This window comes from Orcinus orca, chromosome 5, assembly GCF_937001465.1.
Source record: "Orcinus orca chromosome 5, mOrcOrc1.1, whole genome shotgun sequence".
In the NCBI taxonomy this organism is placed as follows: domain Eukaryota; kingdom Metazoa; phylum Chordata; class Mammalia; order Artiodactyla; family Delphinidae; genus Orcinus; species Orcinus orca.
The window spans coordinates 119,937,002-119,956,090 of NC_064563.1; the positions used below are offsets into that span (position 1 = coordinate 119,937,002).

The following is a 19,089-nucleotide window of genomic DNA, read 5'->3' on the forward strand; positions in this document are numbered from 1 at the left end:
ACAGGTAGTTTGCATGTTCATTCCACACTTAAAAATAGATGCACTCAATCTGGTAAAACCCAGAGGAAGTGGGCAGAGTATATTTACAATCTTGATAAAATGTTTCAAAAATAACCCCATTCCCAGGCTCTTTAGGATCAGATGCACAGCCACCCATGGACTGGATTCCTTAGCTTTAGCTTGGTAGCCTTGAATGTGGGTGTTCCATGTTGAGTTTAACTTTGATTGCTCCTAAACCATAACAGTTGGTACATACAGGACTCCACAGAGTTCTCACTGATTTAGATGTTCTGATATTCCGGCAGTTCTCACCATGAAGGGATGGTGCTTCATGGGCATTTCTGTTGAGATTCTCTTTTTTTTAATCAGAAACCAATTCCTCTTGCCCCACCTACATTTGAAAATTTACCATTGAGTTCATTTATTCTAATCTCTTTTTCTTTTTCGTCTATCAATTTTACAGCAGAAAATAATCGCTACACTGTTACAACTAGAAATGACTGGCTTTATTTGTACGTCACCTCACAATATATTGTTATTTTTTTCTTAATACTATAAAGTTCATATCTCATAGTTATTATAATTATTACTATTTAGAGTGGTACTAAATAAAATCAAATTTATATTAAGCTTCTAGACTCAGAAATTAATTTTTAATACCATTTCAGAATATGATAGCACATTAAAGGCATAGTGTTATGTATTTTAAAAACTTGTTGTTTTTCTTTTTTTGAAAAACAGGATTTTGTAGGCGGTGGTGGGAGGAATGTAGATACAATTTTGGGGTCTCTTTCGTTTCTGCACAGGTTGCAGGCACTGACCTCCTAGTTCTTGACTGTCTTTGAGAATGTCTATAAAGAAAACAGCCGTAGAATATAAACCATGTCTCCTTCTGGAGCAAAGAAAAGATTTGTTTACTATACAGTATAATACAGATAATGCCTCCCTCTGGGGAAAAGTTCTGCAAGTGAAGTGCATCAGCGTCCCTAAGCTTGGGTTGCTCTCCTGCACTGCAGTGTTCACGCATCACTTGGCCCACTTTGTGTTGCCCTGTGAGAGCTGGAGCTGTCAGAGTTGGATACTCAGCCTATGCTATTGTGAGGTTATTTTTTTCTCTGAGTCAGAAATCATATATCTTCAGCCAGCATCCATGAAACTATAGCAGAGAAATTTGTTAGCCTGCAAGTAAGGAAATGTCTCAGGAATTTCTAAGTTCCTGGCAAATATGATCTAAAAAATCTTTCAATGTACCTTTTTATACAGAGATACATGTTTGGAGTGAATCAGTGAAGTGGGGAGAGAGAAATTAAGAAAAATGCTCACAAGGATAAGATTTTATGATTGTAAATTTTACTTATTTTTCCATTTTTCTATAATTGATAGGTTTATAAACATAAAAATTAATGTTTTATAAAAAATAACAAACTAGGTATACTATACTTCATTGCAAATGTGAAGTAGATCTCTTTTATAATTGTATTTTCAATGTTTTCTAGCTAATAATATAGGGAAGTTATTAATTTCTGTGTATTCTTTTATATTCTACCACTCTACTACATTCTTACGTTATGAGGGTAGTTTATTGTGTTTTGTTTGTAGACAGCATTATCATCTAATAACTTTGGAAAGGAGAACTCACGACATTGTTTGCAGATGGTGGTAATATATTTTATTGTAATATGTTATACTAAAGTATCCTATATAACATTCTTCTATAAGATACATATTATATTTTGTTTGTTATCTAACAATTATATATATAAAATACACAGTTTTTCTTGCTGTCATCCATGCTCTGCCTATTTCAAGTTTCAGAAAGTGTATTGCTTAACTTTTGCTGTATAACAAACCGTCCCAAAACAGTGTCTAAAACAACCACCGCTTTATTTAGAGTTCATGACTTCATGGGTTGGTTGTGTGTTTCTTCAGGTCTGGGCCAGCTCTGCCAGCCTCTGTGTCTGTGGTCAGTCCTTTCGATGGCGTTTGTTGGCTGGGGTGTTTCAGTTCTCCTCCATTTGGTGTCTCATCCTTCCAGGAGACGAGCTTGGGCATTTCCACTGAGGTCTCTGGGATCCAGTGGTATCAGGTACTTTTCAGGACTCAGCTTGCATCACGTTTCGTTATTGTACCAGTGTCCAAATTAAGACATATGTTCAAGCCTACAGGAAGGGTTTGAGGGGCTTATCTACAGGAATGGTTACAGGGAGATTTGAACAAATTGCGGGCCATTACTGAAAAAAAAAATTTACCACAGGTGGCAGACCATCATTGCCTGTCTGTATTTGTTTCCAACAGCATAATTTTCCTGGACTTGGGGACTCCTGATGACTGGAAAGTGAAATAATGGAGGAGAGTGTGAAAATTTTCTTGCTCTCAGAAAGTAATTACTTCCCAGTAGATAAATGACCATATACCTCTAGTTGGAAAGTGAAATGGAATCACAGAGCAGTGGGTCAACCTCTTCCTCCTTATTCTCAGCTCAACTGTCTGCCTCAGTGTCCTATTTGACTTTGATTATCATAGTTTCCTCCTGAAGTTTGGAAGATTGTGAACAGTTTTCCTAGATTGCAGAGATTTTCAAACCTAGATTCTGTGTATTTCCTTGACTCGTTCAATGGGAAGGGAGATAAGGGTGAATCCAGCACTGTTGGTTGCCAGCACCCTAACACTGGGGTGTCTTTCAAATAATTTTCATTTACCATATGTGAAAGACTGTGCCTATATTCAAATCTATAAATATTGATCAAGTGTTTTTTGGTACAGGCTGTGGGAAAATAAGGTTGAAATAAGATAGTCCCTATGTTCAGTAACTCATTATTTAACAAAAACTGTATCTTGGCATTTAGATGGAAAGTTTCTTGTGGGAAGTGACCCAGGTCACATGGTTCTGAGAATACATTTACTTTAAACATTAAAATAATATTACTTTTAATAAATTCTGATTCTCTTTGTCACTCTCTCTCTTTCTCATCCCATATCCCCCATTTAAAGAGTATTCTGCTAGGAGTAAACCCACTTTCTAGTTCTTCACTCTTCATTAATTTTGACAACTCTTATCTTGAAAAAGCTTTTTCCATAGACATTTTCCTAATTAAACATCTCTACTACCAAGTGTTAAAAAGAAACACAACACTAATAAATATTAGAGAGTAAAAACTCCTTTGAAAACTTAGGACAGGTTCCACTGACAAAGTTCCAATGATTTCAGGATCTATGCCTGCAGTAGACTTTTTTTTTTAACCTTCAAATTGTTTCTTTTCCCAGAGAGTTATTAAGGAAAAACCTAAAATTTATAATTCATCTGTGTTTAGAATGTTAATATTTTAATACTTTAACAATATATGTAAAAGAACTTTTTAATTCTAAATGCAAATTATTCTTAAATACTATAATTGTCTTGACTAACATTGTCTAATATTAAAATCAAATCTGGTTTTACTACATTCTTAGAAAAGAATGTAAGACAAAAATAATCTTAAATTATCTTCGTGAGGGCTCTCTGATCTCTAACCAGAACCACTTGAAACATTTTGTTCTTCTAAGTAGCCAGCAATCATTGGTGTCTGCCCACTCCTACCCAGCTAAGCCAAAAAGAAACTTACTGCTTCATATATTTAATTTTGCATTTATCATCCAACAGATGTTTATGGAGCCCCTGAAACAAACCAGGCATTCACCTAGACCCTGAAAATACAAAAATGTATATATAACACAAAATTCCTTACTCTCAGGAAGATCACATTCTAGTGATGGATATGAACAAGTAAGCAAAGAGTTATAATACCCTATGCTGTAACAGAGACATGAAATAGCATCTTTGGGGAACAGAGGAGGAGGCAAAAGCAAAGGAAGGAGTGAGTTTGGGAGAGATAACAACTTAACCATGGAAAAGGCCAAGAAAGGGCCCAAGCGTGAAGGAAGGTGCAAGGGTAAACCTGAGTTAAAGAGCTGGAAGGTGCTGATGGGGATCAATAGGAAATCTGGAAGAGTTTTCAAAGGGTCCTAGTGAATCTGGGTGAATGATCTGTTGCTTTGAATCTTCAAACACTTTCTGCAATATTATGTTCCATTTAAAGCACTTTAATCATGACTGCTAGCCTACATGCAAACACATTGTTCCATGTCCCTGTGAGATATGTAATCCTACCCCCAGCCAAGAGCCTCACATTCCAGAAACTCAAGCCATGGTACAGAAATCCAAATTCAACTCATCAACACCATCTGCATAACCAGCTGTTCAACCTCCCATATATCCTTCTTTTTTCATGTACCACATGTTGATAGGATAAAAGAAATTATGAATGAAAATGCTCTCTGTGCACTGAAGTCCTACATTTCATAACTCCAATGGCATCCCCTAATGTCCTCTGACAATTCTGTTTATGCCACTTGGAGAGGCAGGTTATACTATCTTGGGGAAGGATTCAGGTATTTGGTAACTTTTAGCAGCATCTTCATCCTAAGATCCTGAAAGCACAGACCAGAAAACCAGCACATGTGTCTTATGACTTGCTGGGATGTTCCCGTGCAGCAAGCTTCATGGCTGTTGGCAGGCACTCACTGGCCACATCACAGTTTTTCAGGGCTGGGCTTCCCCCTTTGTCCTGTGCTTTTTATTGAGAGCATTTGACTTCCTGTTCACCCATTCACAAACATTTACAGGATGCCTAATAAATACCCAATAGATAACTATCAAAACACAACAAATATATCTTTCAAGTATTGAAAGTAATAGTCTGAAGGATTTTTTTTTTTTCTATTTCTCCCCTTAGTCACTGAAGGTGATAAAATAACATACCTGATAGGGCATTTGTAAGGACTAAATGAAATATTGCAAATGAAAGACTTAAAACACAGACTGGCATATAGTAATTACTCATTATGTACTTGCTATTATTATTATTAGAAAAAACAGGATTAATGCATAGACCATAAATGTTATGACTCGCGACAACACTTTTATGATTACGGCTGATTGTAAGCTTACATAATTGTGCCTTGTCAATAATGGGCACACACACACAATTAAACAATTATCCAGTAAATTAGATTGGTATTGCAACTTATCTGAATGGTGCAATTTTTTTAAATTGTAGTTTGTTAAAACAAACAAAATCTAGTTGCCCTTTGATTATGTCCACTTAAAATTTCAGTCAACTATTGTGTGTAGCAAAGTATGATTTGTTGCTGTGTTGGGGATTTATTTTTTTAATAAAATGTTTATTATTCAATGGAAACACAAAGAGGGCACATCAGTAAAATATGGAACATGTTATTTAATTAGATAAATCCTCAAATTAACTTAAAAATACACTATATGTTGTTGAGAGGACTTTGAACGACAATGTTGAGTTCGAGACTATGACGCATGCCAAGTAGGCATCCTGAAGGATAAAGAACTTAAACAACTCCTCTCTCTGTAGCTTTCTGTATCTGACCCAGAGCAGCATGTCTTCAAAGCAGCCTGGTGTAACGCATTTTGTGCGTAATGGCTATCTGTTCCTTCTGTTGTCCTAGATAATTGCTATAAAAATACCTGTGCTTCATCACAGTCGTTCAAACAGTTAATTTTTTCCCTCTTACTACTATTTTTGATCTATGATTTCTACAAATTTGGAAAAAAACAAAGATGATTAAAAGTATTGCTTGAAGACTTGTGGATCAGAGGAGTTTACTTCCCTCACCCTGAAGACAGGCTCCAAAGGTTTCCTTTCATTGTTCATCTTAAAAAAAGTAGAGGGTATTAGGACACTGGTGAAGGTAATGCAATAGGAAAACCTATAAACATTTCATAAGTTTATATCTTCAACTTATCTGTGAAAGATTCCATCACTTATGACAAGGAAGTTTTCTTACGATGATTACAGGGCCCTAATTTAATGTGCTGTGGGACAAGTCGGGTACTGTTTCTCTGCTACCCAGAGGTCCTAAGCAGTCACAAATACTGGAGCAGGATTTCTGCCCCTAGGAACGTATCTCGAATGCATTTTATTTAATTTTAAATGTCACAAACTGAGATTCAAAATTTCTGGGGATATCTGACGAACTATTTGAGGGGGATTAGAAAAGTGAAATTACATAAGCGTCCGTGGTTTTGTTTAAGAATGTGGGAAGTTTGTGAGCAAATGCCCAAGTGACAGAGAGGAGAGAGAAGTATCTATTGCTTGGAGTCAGAGGCCTGTAGAGTGAAGGGCTGAGGCAGAACCTGAAGGAGCTATTTTCAAGAAGGACTGACAGACAGTAGAGGTGCAGGCAGCACTGCTTAAATCCCTAAGCAAAATGTGAAGAGCCTTCTACTTGTTTCTGCCTGGAACACACATATAATACATCAAGGGTCTTACACGTCAGTGTTTTCCAGGTAGGCACCAATAATGGTCCCAATTCACCTTCAAATGTCATTACACAAAGGTCATCATTGTGGAGCTAATGAGTGATAGAAGGTATTATGAGATGAACTTTTTACCCCCAAAATTCATATGTTAAATCCCTAACTCCCAGTACCTCAGAATGTGAATATATTTAGAGACAGGGTCTTTAAAGAGGTGATTAAATTAAAATGAGTCCGTTAGAGTGGGCCATAATCGTATAAGGACACAACTACCCAATCCTGGGTAAATTAGTTAACATTTCTGTGCCTCTGTTTCTTCATCAGTGGAGATAACAAGGCCAATCTCATAGGGCTTTTGTAGGGATTAAATGAATTGATGTATATAAAGTATCAAATTATGCCAAGAATACAGTGATGTATGTAAGCGTTAGCTGTTATTATTTTTATTATTATTATCACTATGGGCAGACACTAGTCAAAGTGTTGAATCAATCTTCACAAAGATTCTTAGGTAACTGCAACATGGTGAGGTAAATTTTGTTACTCAAGATCACACCATTAGTAAATGGTAGACCCCAGATCTGACATTAAGGATTTCAGGCCCATAGATTATTGTGCTCCACAGAAACAAAGTCTTTATTTACAAAGCATTACAAAATGCCAAATAGCTCACTAAACAGAAGGTGTATTTATGTTTACAAGATTTACATTAATCCAAGTGACTTCTCAAAATGATAAATTTACAAATTTTAAAAAAATTCATTTATTACTGCATTCTGAGCGGAGAATGATACTGTTTAGACAGTGTGTTGAAGCAATAAGCTTCTCTCTTCTTCTGAAGACATATTATCTATTAATACTAAGTAATTAAGAGAAACATTCAATGAGAAACATTTGATTAAGGTAAACAGAAATAAATAGCTTTTAAAATATATTCAGAATGCTTTAGCATATGCATTTAAAAATATTCTATATTTTTGATTCTTAAAAATTTATTCAAGAAGTAGAAATATCTGAATTTCAGATTGAACAATGCATTCTGAAAGAAATACTAATTGTGTTGTTTCCATTTACAAGTTCTTTAATTCACAAACAAGTTGTTACATTTGATAGAAGAAGGCATTTTATATTTCATCTGGTGTGCATGTATTTGGACTGAGAAATATTTCCTCACTTTCTTTAAGTACAAAATTATAAGTGCATAGTGGTGGTCTGTGAAAGAGAAAAACAGAGAGAAAAAAATAACTATTAGTAAAACAGCAAATTTATTTTCTTCTCATAAATATTGGAATACCCTATGCCTGTGACTAACTAGTTCTCTAAATGCAGGGAGTTGAGATAAACCTCTGGGATCATTTCTACTCCATCTAATTTGTCTACATAGGGATGAATAGACACAGTATTTGTGAGAAAGAAAAAATTCTCTGTGCTTCAACATCTTCTCTCTTTGCTGCTTCACTGGAAAACTTACATTGAATGGGAAATACTTTTGGATACTGAAATAGCTGAAACCTGAACTCAACTCTTAGTGGCTGGGCCACTTCTTCTACCATGAAAGCCACCATGGAAGAGTTGGGCTGAATTGCACAGACAATTTTGCCAAATATTTTAATCAATCCTCTGCCACCTGCTAAAATGGAAATAATAACATTTAAAGTATTCTATATCTTGGAGAAATTGTGTATTTAGTATTTGAAGGTTTCTGAGAAGTCACGTCACTGTGGTGAATCAGGCATCTTGTCTCGTGATTTATCTTCCTGTTAATGTCTTGAAAACTTCAAAAAAGCAATCAACTAGAATAAGCAAAGATTGGTCAAAATTCAGGAAAGGAGCTAAAGGAAAAAGTGGTGTAATAAATGGAAATTTCCTGTATCAGCCATACTAACTTAGTCAAGGAAAAGGGAGCAATTCAACTGCACAGGTGCTGGTAGTTCGCCTTTATTTGACATATGCACTGCTCTAGTTCAAGAGATATATTGCTGTCTGTCTCCTTCTAGCTGGATTAAGACATTGTTGAACATGTTTTAAAAATATCAACAGTGTTGTTAGGTTAAATTCTTCCATTTTAAATCAATTTCCTATATCTGCTAATATTTGAAAAGTAGTAAAATATGAACATATTCATCTTTAATTCTAAAAGCTGATATAGAATACTACAATATTTTCCACTTGAAATAATAAATGCATCTAGGAATTTTAATTTTAATAGTATAGAAGTAAATATGAAATGACAGTACCTCAATCTGATAAGATTCTGATTCTTAGATATTAGCAAAAGTAGCTTTTCGTTAAACTGTTGGAGTTCAGAACATAATCGAAAACTCAGATATAATCCTTTCTCCATTATTAAGAAATAAGTGGAAGAATGACTTTACCACGTCCCCTAACAAATACATATATACTTATGTCAATTTTTAATCTAGCCTGCTACAGCCTTTATTCAGTGAGTGAGCCTTCAGTGTTATGGATATCCCTGATCTACCTAATTTTTAAGTTGTCATCATAGGACAAGGGTGTTATTAGACTTATTAATAAATTACCTCAGTCATTAAGTAATTGTTCTATTCACATATTCATAATACAATATTATGGCAAGTGTGCTCTTATTTTCTACAAAAAAACAAAAGCTCATAACCCTGTTACCATTGAAATATGTTCAATATAGTAAATGTATATTTTTATTAAATATTCCACATTTTACAAAGCTTCTGCAAGCATTACAAAACAGTTTAGTCAGGTTCATTACGCCTACCAAAGTGAAATTTTACCAAAACATATGAGAAAAATTAATTTTCTTTGTTTTTACATTGTGAAAAGCCTATCTGGTTCTACTGCCAGGACTCTGATTTTGAGATCATTTATCCTATGTTATTAATAGTTCCTTCTCCTCGAATCAAAATTTTTAAACTCTATATTTAGAAAAAACTATGTGATATATGTTGAACTATCATAGGAAGAAGACTATTTAGTGGATTTTTTTAATTTAAAAAAAGAGCACGGAATATTGCATTTCTAATGCTTTGTTTACCACAAATTAGCAGAAATGAGCACAGTACATTGATAAAGTATAAACTTTAATAAAAAATAATAGAAGAAATCCAAGTGTTAAAAAATCTCTCTAAAATTCAAATACAATTAGCTTTTAATTTTAATCCATATATATTCTACCAAATTACAGGGAATAGACATGCTTCTTTATTTAAAAAAGCTCCCTAGGGCTTTTGTACAACATATCACCACATCTATGCATCTAGTATTTTTAAAACTTACTTAGGATAAGGTTCCCATAATTAACAAAGGTGTCTGTTCCTACCTGCCAGATGATCAGGTAAAAAGAATAGAATGGTCTTGCCTCAGTAGTGGGGGTAATTAACCCTAAACTTAGCACTACTCCAGTCCTGCCTAAAACACCTTGAAGGCAGGACCTCAAAGAATCAACCTGTTTAAAAGTAACTTAACAGCATCTTGAGAATTAACCTGAAGAATGAATATTTATAAGAATACAAAAATATGGAGCACCTAACATGATGAAATACACAATGTCTGGTGTCTCATCAAGAATTACCAAGCATGCAAAGAAGCAGGAAAATGGAACCATATGAGGGTCAACCAACTGAAACCACCCGAGAACTAGCATAGATGTGAGAATCAGCAGACAAAGGTATTCAAAGAGTTATTATAACTGTATTTCATATGTTCAAATAGCTAGGTAGAGACATAAGAGATATTAAGAGAGTCAAATCAAACTTCCATAGGTGAAAACTATAATATCTGAGTTGAAAAATACCCCGGATAGGATAAATATCAACTTAGACATTGCAGAAGAAAAGAATAGTGAACTTGAAGACACAACAACAGAAACTATTCAAAATGAAATGTAGGGAGTAAATGAAATTTAGAACTTCACAGAGTATCAGTGAACTGTGGGACAACTTCAAGCAGCCTAATAAACTTGAAATTAGAGTCCCCAAAGGGAGAGGAGAGAGTAGGGGCATAGAAAAAGATATTTCAAAAAGAGTTAAAAATTTACATAAAATCTGATGAAATCCGTAAACCCATGGATCCAATAAGGTCAAACAGTAAACACAAGAGATATGAAAAAAAATTCCAAAAAGCCACATGGAATCAAACTGCTTAAAATCAGTGATAAGGAGAAAATCTTAAAACCAGCCAGAGAAAAGAGGCTTATTTTCCTCATAGGAACAAAGGAAGGATAGTAGTATATTTCTCATTAAGATCAATGCATGGTCTAAGACTGTACAGCAACATTCTTAACGTACTGAAAGTAAAACAACAACCATCAAACTAGAATTCTATACACAGAGAAATTATCTTTCAAAATAAAGACGTCATAAAGACTTTTTCAGACACACAAAAGTTGAAAGAATTCACAACTATCAGATCCTACAAAAAAATCTTAAAGGAACTCCTTTTGTTATAAGATAAATTATACCAGATGGAAATATGCATCTACATAAGGGTTAGAAGTGCACCAGGAATGGTAACGATATGGAAAAAATATATAAGACTTTTCCTAATGATTTATGTATCTTTAATGGACATAACTCTTTGAAGAAAAGTGATGCACTGTATTATAGAAATCTTAGCATATGTATAATTAAAATGTATGCCAATAACAGCACAAGAGAGAAATGGAAGTATACTACTGTAAGGCTCTCATGTTATATGTAAAGTAGTAAAATTCACTTGAAGGTACACTATGATAAAATAAAGATTATAATATAAACCCCAAAGAAACCACTAAAATAAACAGTTATAGATAATAAACCCACAAAGAAGATCAAATGTAATCATAAGACTCCTCAATTTACCAAAAGAAGGCAGACAATGAGAAATTAGGAACAAAGAACAGATGGGACAAACAGAAAACAAAATAGCAAGATGATAGATTTAAACCCAAATATATCTACAATTACATTAAATTTAAAGATGCAGATACCCTCAATTAAATGGCAGAAGTCATCAACATCATTTGTCATTTGAGAAATGCAAATTAAAAACACAGTGAGCTACCTCTACACAAGTATTAGAACAGCAAAAATAAAAAACAAACAACAAAAAAACTGTTGAAGGTGCAGTTTTGGTGTAAGAGAGCAGTAGAACTCTGATAAGTGCCAGTGGGAATACAAAATGTACAGTCACCTTGGAAAAGTCTGTCAGTTTCTTATAAAGTTAAACATACACTCACAATATGACCCCACAGTCTCTCTTCTAGGTGTTTATCTAAGAGAAATGAAAACGTATGTTCACATAAAAACCTGCAGGCAAATATTTATGTTGGCTTTGGTCATGGACAGATATCAAAAATTATGAACAAATTATATTTCCTCCAACTGGTGAATGGATAAAGGAACTGTGGTATATCCATACAATAAAATACTATTCAGCAATAACATTCCACTGATATAGGCAACAACATGGATGAATTTTAATTGTCTAAAAGTGAAAGAAGCCACACTTATAGGGCAACATACTATATGATTCCATTTATATAATGTTCTGGAAAGGGCAAATCTAGGTGCAGAGGTTGTCAGAGAGTGGGCATGGGGAGTTGAAAATAAAGGGGCAGCACAAGGCAGTTTTTATGATTGATGGAAATGTTCTATATCTTAATTGTGGTGGTGGTTATATGACTCTATGCACTTATTAAAACTCATAGAACTGTATACCAAAAAGAGTACATTTTACTTATTAAGTAAAGTTTTTAAAAGTAGATTTAGTTCACCTTTTCTCAGGAAGTCATCCAGGTACCACCACTTGAATATTCCTCTCAGTTCCTAAGTTTGAAAGCCTAGTCCACTGGAAAAGCTCAGAAGAACTATGTTGTTTGTGTAGTCTCTATCATAGTTTGTTACAGATAGCTAATTAGTGATTGAGTAGATATACAGTTTAGTCTGGACCATAAGGCATCATATTTTTATAACTCACATTCCCAATGATTTGGCAGTGCTAATTCTCATTAATTGCACATTATCTGTATGGACAGATCTAAATGGGAAAAGCAACTAAATGGTTACTGCAATTATCTAGGTAATTAAACTTTAAAGCACATATTTCATCCAAGCATCTGTTAGCATTCACAGCCAACAGGGAATGTTAAGAGTTTTGTTAACCACCCACAAAATGTATTTTAGGTTTTTTTCCCCCTGAGTAGAAGTAATTGCATGTAAATTTTGTAAATTTAGTAAATTTTCATAGTCTATCCACTGTTTAGATTTTACATAAAAATTAAAATGACATGCATGCTTATTTTTTTTCTCTGTGGCCTATCCCAATGACTTTACCGCATTTCTTACTTAACCAATGAAGGAGTTGTATATAACATTTGTCTGTGTAAAACAAGATTAAGGAGACAGTGAATCAAATATAATAGTGGACATACCTGTCTGCCTTTACACTTTCTTTTCCTCTTATAAGTGACTTGAAAAAGAGAAATAAATGGAGCAACCTATGACTGTTGGGTCACCGACATTCTGAGTCAAGGTGTGAACATCATGTGGTGAGGTAAAAGATTTGAAAATGTTCTTTCTATGAATATAAAAAAGGCACTTGTTTAAAGTGCAGATAGTTGTCTATACATGGATACTGTTTATGAAAAACAAAAATTGGGGAAAAAGTATTCAACATAAAGGAAAATCTAAGTTGAATATTCTACAAAAGATGAAATATATTGAGTCATTAACTTACAGTTAAAAAGAGAAAGATTGCTTATAACCAGGTACACGATGTTGCACAGCTCCAAGTCCAATGTGGTCACATTATTATCTGTGTGAACAGTGATCCTTGAAGCTATTATTGTAGTGAATAAGCTGCATGATTCTACACAAAAAGCCTGCTTATAATTCAATGTAAATAGTTAAATTCATGATTCAACTGTAGCATGTGTGACTATAAGTAAGTATGACAAAATATTAAGTGTTATCTCTTAGTTGTGGGATTATATATGAATTAAATTTTCCAAATGTTCCACAGTGGGAATAATTGACTATATTAATTAGTGAAAAACTGTTATTCCTATAAAAAGAGCAGCAACTAAAAGCAAAGAAAACAACAAATGAAAAAAGCCAAGAAAAGTTTGGCTTCGAGTCATTGCAAAGGCACTTCTCAGCTGAGAAACCTTAGACATGTTATAAAGCCTCTGAGTTTCTGTTCCCTTACTAGTAAAACAAAGAAAATACTTAACTCATGGGGTTGTTGCAAAAATTGTAAAAATAGCATTTGGGATGTAGTAGATGCTAAATAAATTTAACCACTATAATTCATCTTGAAAGAAGTTCACTAATATTAAAACAAACTTCTCTGGGATATCCTTTCGAAGAAGTAATCAATCCTTTGTACACAATAATGTTTCCTTAAATCACATGCATCATCCAAAACATGCATCTTGGGAAAAAAACTAAAAATCCTCCTTCTTATATTACTAGTTCCCTAAAGGAGAAGGTTAAATTGAGTTTAGGGCAAATAACTCACAAGATAAATTCCACTTTATGAGATAAATTTGCAATCAATGCAGATTTCTTTTTCTGAAGTTCTTAACTCTGCTGAGAGTCTTCCTATACCCCCAAAACTCTGATGGGTGAGGATTCTGATCACTACATTATAAGAGTGGGAAGTGTGGTAGAAGTGAATAGAGAGTTTGGATAAGAAGTTTACAAAGTATTAATGAATGGAACTTTTACAAAAAGGTAGAAGTGTTTTTATGGTTGGAGAATGTGACATAGTTTCACAGACTTATTGGGAATAAAGCATTTTATTGATGAATTACCTCAGCAAAACAGGCCGATATTTTTCATATAATTATGGGCTGGGCCAGTCTATTGCTTGAGCTGTGTATTTATAGATAAAAGGAGGTATAATAAGAGTTAAATTGGGGACAAACAAAAGAAGGGAATAAAAATGAAACGAAAGGATTGCTACTAACTGAGCATCTGGGGGCTTCCCTGGTGGTGCAGTGGTTGAGAGTCCGCCTGCCGATGCAGGGGACACGGGTTCGTGCCCCGGTCCGGGAAGATCCCACATGCCGCAGAGCGGCTGGGCCCGTGAGCCATGGCCGCTGAGCCTGCGCATCCGGAGCCTGCACTCCGCAACGGGAGAGGCCACAACAGTGAGAGGCCCACGTACCGCAAAAAAAAAAAAAAAAAAAAGAAGTCTAAGAGTATCTGCTATGAGCCGAATGTATACTTCACATATATAATGTCACTGAAAACATATGGAACATATTGCAAGGCAAATATAGAAAGAAAAGCAACTATTTTGTGAACGCAGGTTGATTGTAAAATGCATTTATATTTATATATTTATGTAATGTACTTTTAATCAAATTTTATTAAGATTTGTATCAATTATTGGGTATTTATATAATAACTATAATTGTATCTTACAGCATAGTGAAAATATATGTGCTGTAGTTTTTAGGATTATAACCTGAAATTTCTTGCTTACAATGTCCAATTATACAATTACCATTTAAAATTATGTCATAACTTTAGGCAAATTAAAAAGATAATTACTGGGCTTCCCTGGTGGCGCAATGGTTGAGAGTCCGCCTGACGATGCAGGGGACACGGGTTCGTGCCCCGGTCTGGGAAGATCCCACATGCCGCGGAGCGGCTGGGCCCCTGAGCCATGGCCACTGAGCCTGCGCATCCGGAGCCTGTGCTCCGCAACGGGAGAGGCCACAACAGTGAGAGGTCCACGTGCCGCAAAAAAAAAAAAAAAAAAAAAAGATAATCACTTATCTTAATTATCAAATATTTTTTAAAAATTTATATAACTGCAACAAAATTTTAATCTAAGATAAATAATTTTAGAAGTAGAATATGAATAAAGTATCTTGTCCCTATATATGGTAAATAAAATATTGAATTTCTAAAAATATTTAGGTATAGTAACCTCTTTGTTCAATACTCTAATGGTATACAAAAGAAGCTCATTTCCAGTCATCCTAAAACCTTATTCTTATATGAGGCATAGTTTACATTACATATAGAAACACACAGTGGCTATTCACACTGTTGACATTTTTTGGAATTCTTTATCTGTGTCACCTCTCAACATTACACAGACCTAGAGCACCATTTGAGGACCCTCGAGAAAATGGGCTGTGGAGAGTGAAGATGGGGGACAGGCTTCAGAATGAGTGAACAAACTTTGTAAAAATGTAAAACAGTTTTGCCAAAATTGTTACCTTTAAACGCCCTTCACAATTCTAGCGTTCCAATCCCCACATTCTCCCAAAGTACCCTTGGCCTTTTAACCAGGCAGTTTAAAAGACAAAAAATGAAGTGTTAATGAGTTCAGCACAAATAGTATAACTGTAAATTGGTTTTCTGAGGTTACTCTCTAAAGACAGTTCTTTGGCTGTTCTTAACCAAATACTTACCCTCATTAAATCTAAGCTTCATGTATAATATTTTCAAAAGAATATTGAAACTATTTAATGAAATGAAATACTAAATTAACAAAAGAAGTTACCATGAAGTAAGTAAAGCATAGAGGCCAAAGCTACAAAATTATAGATTTAAATGTTTAATTAATTTGAAAAAGGACAAACGTCTAAATTTATACATAAACCCTCATGATACTGGAGTAAATTATTTGAGGAGTTACTTCAATGTTTAATCTCACATTGTCTTGTCAGTCAAAATATTACATTATAGTCATGCAGAACTATAAACATAGCTGTTTAAAAAACCTAACTTACCCCCAAATTGTTTGAAGTATCCAGACCCTGAAAGATCTGAATTTGAGTGCTCTAGCTTAGCTATTCATTTATTGCTTTCATTCACAAGTTAATTGTGTCGGCCAGTCAGAATTATATTTTTTAGTTAAATCAATATTTAACTTTAGTAAGATATATTACAAGCCAGACAATCAATGTTTAATTAATGTTTTGCTGACTTATCAAAATATTTTCAGTCTCTCTGTAGTGGTCTGTTATTTTTGCCACCAAGCATCTATCCCTTTCGGGTAATATTACCCTCATCATTCTTTACCCCTCTCTCAATCTATAAACTTTGGATGAACTTGATCCCATCTTGTCTCAGAGTTAAGCATAAAACACTGAAAGAACTTATTTCCCTGGCCAAGGAGAAGAATATAATTCCCCAAGCACAGTGTGAGGTTCAAAGTTATGTACTTGCCCAATCAAAATCGGTAAGATGCAGGGGGACCTTAAAACTTTTTTTTTCCCCCTGAGGGGTGTGAACTTGGAATCAGGTAGGTATGATAGTTACCTATCATAGTACCTATTACCATCATAGTGTTAGCTAACACATGCATCACATCACATCACATAATTACCATTTAGTTTGTGGTGAGAGCATTTAAGATCTACTGTATTAGCAACTTTCAAGTATATAATACAATATCTGTTAACTATAATCACTCGGCTGTACATTAGTTCCCCAGAACTTATTCATCTTATAACTGGAAGCTTGTACTTTTTGACCAACATCTCTTTTCCTCCACCTCCCAGGCTCTAGTTAACCACCATTCTAGTTTCTGTGTCTATAATTTCAGCTTTTTTAGCTTCCACATGTGATATCATACAGTATTTCTCTTTCTCTGTCTGACATATCACTTAGCATAGTGTGCCCAAGATTCATCCATGTTGTCACAAACTGCTGGATGTCTTCTTCCCTGTGGCTGAATAATATTCCATCACACAAACACACACACACACACACACACACACACACACACACCCCTTCCACATCTTTTTTTTTTTTAACATCTTTATTGGAGTATAATTGCTTTACAATGGTGTTGTTAGTTTCTGCTTTATAACAAAGTGAATCAGCTATACATATACATATATCCCCATATCTCTTCCCTCTTGCATCTCCCTCCCTCCCACCCTCCCTATCCCACCACTCTAGGTGGTCACAAAGCACCGAGCTGATCTCCCTATGCTATGCAGCTGCTTCCCACTAGTTATTGGTTTTACATTTGGTAGTGTATATATGTCCGTGCCACGCTCTCACTTCATCCTAGCTTACCCTTCCCCCTCCCTGTGTCCTCAAGTCCATTCTCTAGTAGGTCTGCGTCTTTATTCCCGTCATGCCCCTAGGTTCTTCATGACCATTATTTTTTTCTTTTAGATTCCATATATATGTGTTAGCCTACGGTATTTGTTCTCTTTCTAACTTACTTCACTCAGTATGACAGACTCTAGGTCCATCCACGTCACTACAAATAACTCAATTTCGTTTCGTTTTATGGCTGAGTATTCCATTATATATATATGTGCCACATCTTCTTTATCCATTCATCTGTCGATGGACACTTAGGTTGCCTCCATGTCCTGGCTAATGTAAATGGAGCTGCAATGCACGATGTGGTACATGACTCTTTGAATTATGGTTTTCTCAGGGTATATGCACAGTAGTGGGATTGCTGGGTTGTATGGTAGTTCTATTTTTAGTTTTTTAAGGAACCTCCATAGTGTTCTCCATAGTGGCTGTATCAATTTACATTCCCACCAACAATGCAAGAGGGTTCCCTTTTCTCCACACCCTCTCCAGCATTTATTGCTTGTAGATTTTTTGATGATGGCCATTCTGACTGGTGTGAGATGATATCTCATTGTAGTTTTGATTTGCATTTCTCTAATGATTAGTGATGTTGAGCATTCTTTCATGTGTTTGCTGGCAATCTGTATACCTTCTTTGGAGAAATGTCTTTGGAGAAATTTAGGTCTTCTGCGCGTTTGGGGATTGGGTTGTTTTTTTTCATATTGAGCTGCGTGAGCTGCTTGTAAATTTTGGACATGAATCCTTTGTCAGTTGCTTCATTTGCAAATATTTTCTCCCATTCTGAGGGTTGTCTTTCATCTTGTTTGTGGTTTCCTTTGCTGTGCAAAAGCTTTTAAGTTTCATTAGGTCCCATTTGTTTATTTCTGTTTTGATTTCATTTCTCTAGGAGATGGGTCAAAAAGGATCTTGCTGTGATTTATGTCATACAGTGTTCTGCCTATGTTTTCCTCTAGGAGTTTTATAGTGTCTGGCCTTACATTTAGGTCTTTAATCCATTTTGAGTTTGTTTTTGTATATGGTGTTAGGGAGTGTTCTAATTTCATTCTTTTATATGTAGCTCTCCAGTTTTCGCAGCACACCTTATTGAAGACGCTGTCTTTTCTCCATTGTATAATCTTGCCTTCTTTATCAAAAATAAGGTGACCATCTGTGTGTGGGTTTATCTCTGGGCTTTCTATCCTATTCCATTGATCTATATTTCTGTTTCTGTGCCAGTACCATACAGTCTTGACTACTATAACTGAGTAGTATTGTCTGAAGTCAGGGAGCCTGATTCCTCTAGCTCCATTTCTCTTTCTCAAGATTGCTTTGGCTATTCGGGGTCTTTTCTGTTTCCATACAAATTGAGAAATTTTTTGTACTAGTTCTGTGAAAAATGCCAGTGGTAGTTTGATAGGGATTGCATTGAATCTGTAGATTGCTTTGGGTAGTATAGTCATTTTCACAATGTTGATTCTTCCAATCCAAGAACATGGTATATCTCTCCATCTATTTGTATCGTCTTTAATTACTTTCATCAGTGTCTTATAGTTTTCTGCATACAGGTCTTTTGTCTCCTTAGGTAGGTTTATTCCTAGGTATTTTATTCTTTTTGTTGCAGTGGTAAATGGGAGTGTTTCCTTAATTTCACTTTCAGATTTTTCATCATTAGTGTATAGGAATGCAAGAAATTTCTGTGCATTAATTTTGTATCCTGCTACTCTA

General features: G+C 34.9%; 1 protein-coding gene across 2 annotated transcripts in view; it reads right to left on the reverse strand.

The window, feature by feature from the left end:
- Window positions 1-1,663: 1,663 nt before the first annotated feature.
- LIPI (lipase I) overlaps window positions 1,664-19,089 on the reverse strand; it is a 63,979-nt gene continuing 46,553 nt past the window's right edge. For both annotated transcript variants that reach the window (XM_049710557.1, XM_049710556.1), the window contains exon 9: window positions 1,664-7,540. In XM_049710557.1, coding sequence (XP_049566514.1) covers window positions 7,453-7,540 — 88 coding nt within the window. In that variant the 3' untranslated portion in view covers window positions 1,664-7,452. The remainder of the gene's footprint in view (window positions 7,541-19,089) is intronic.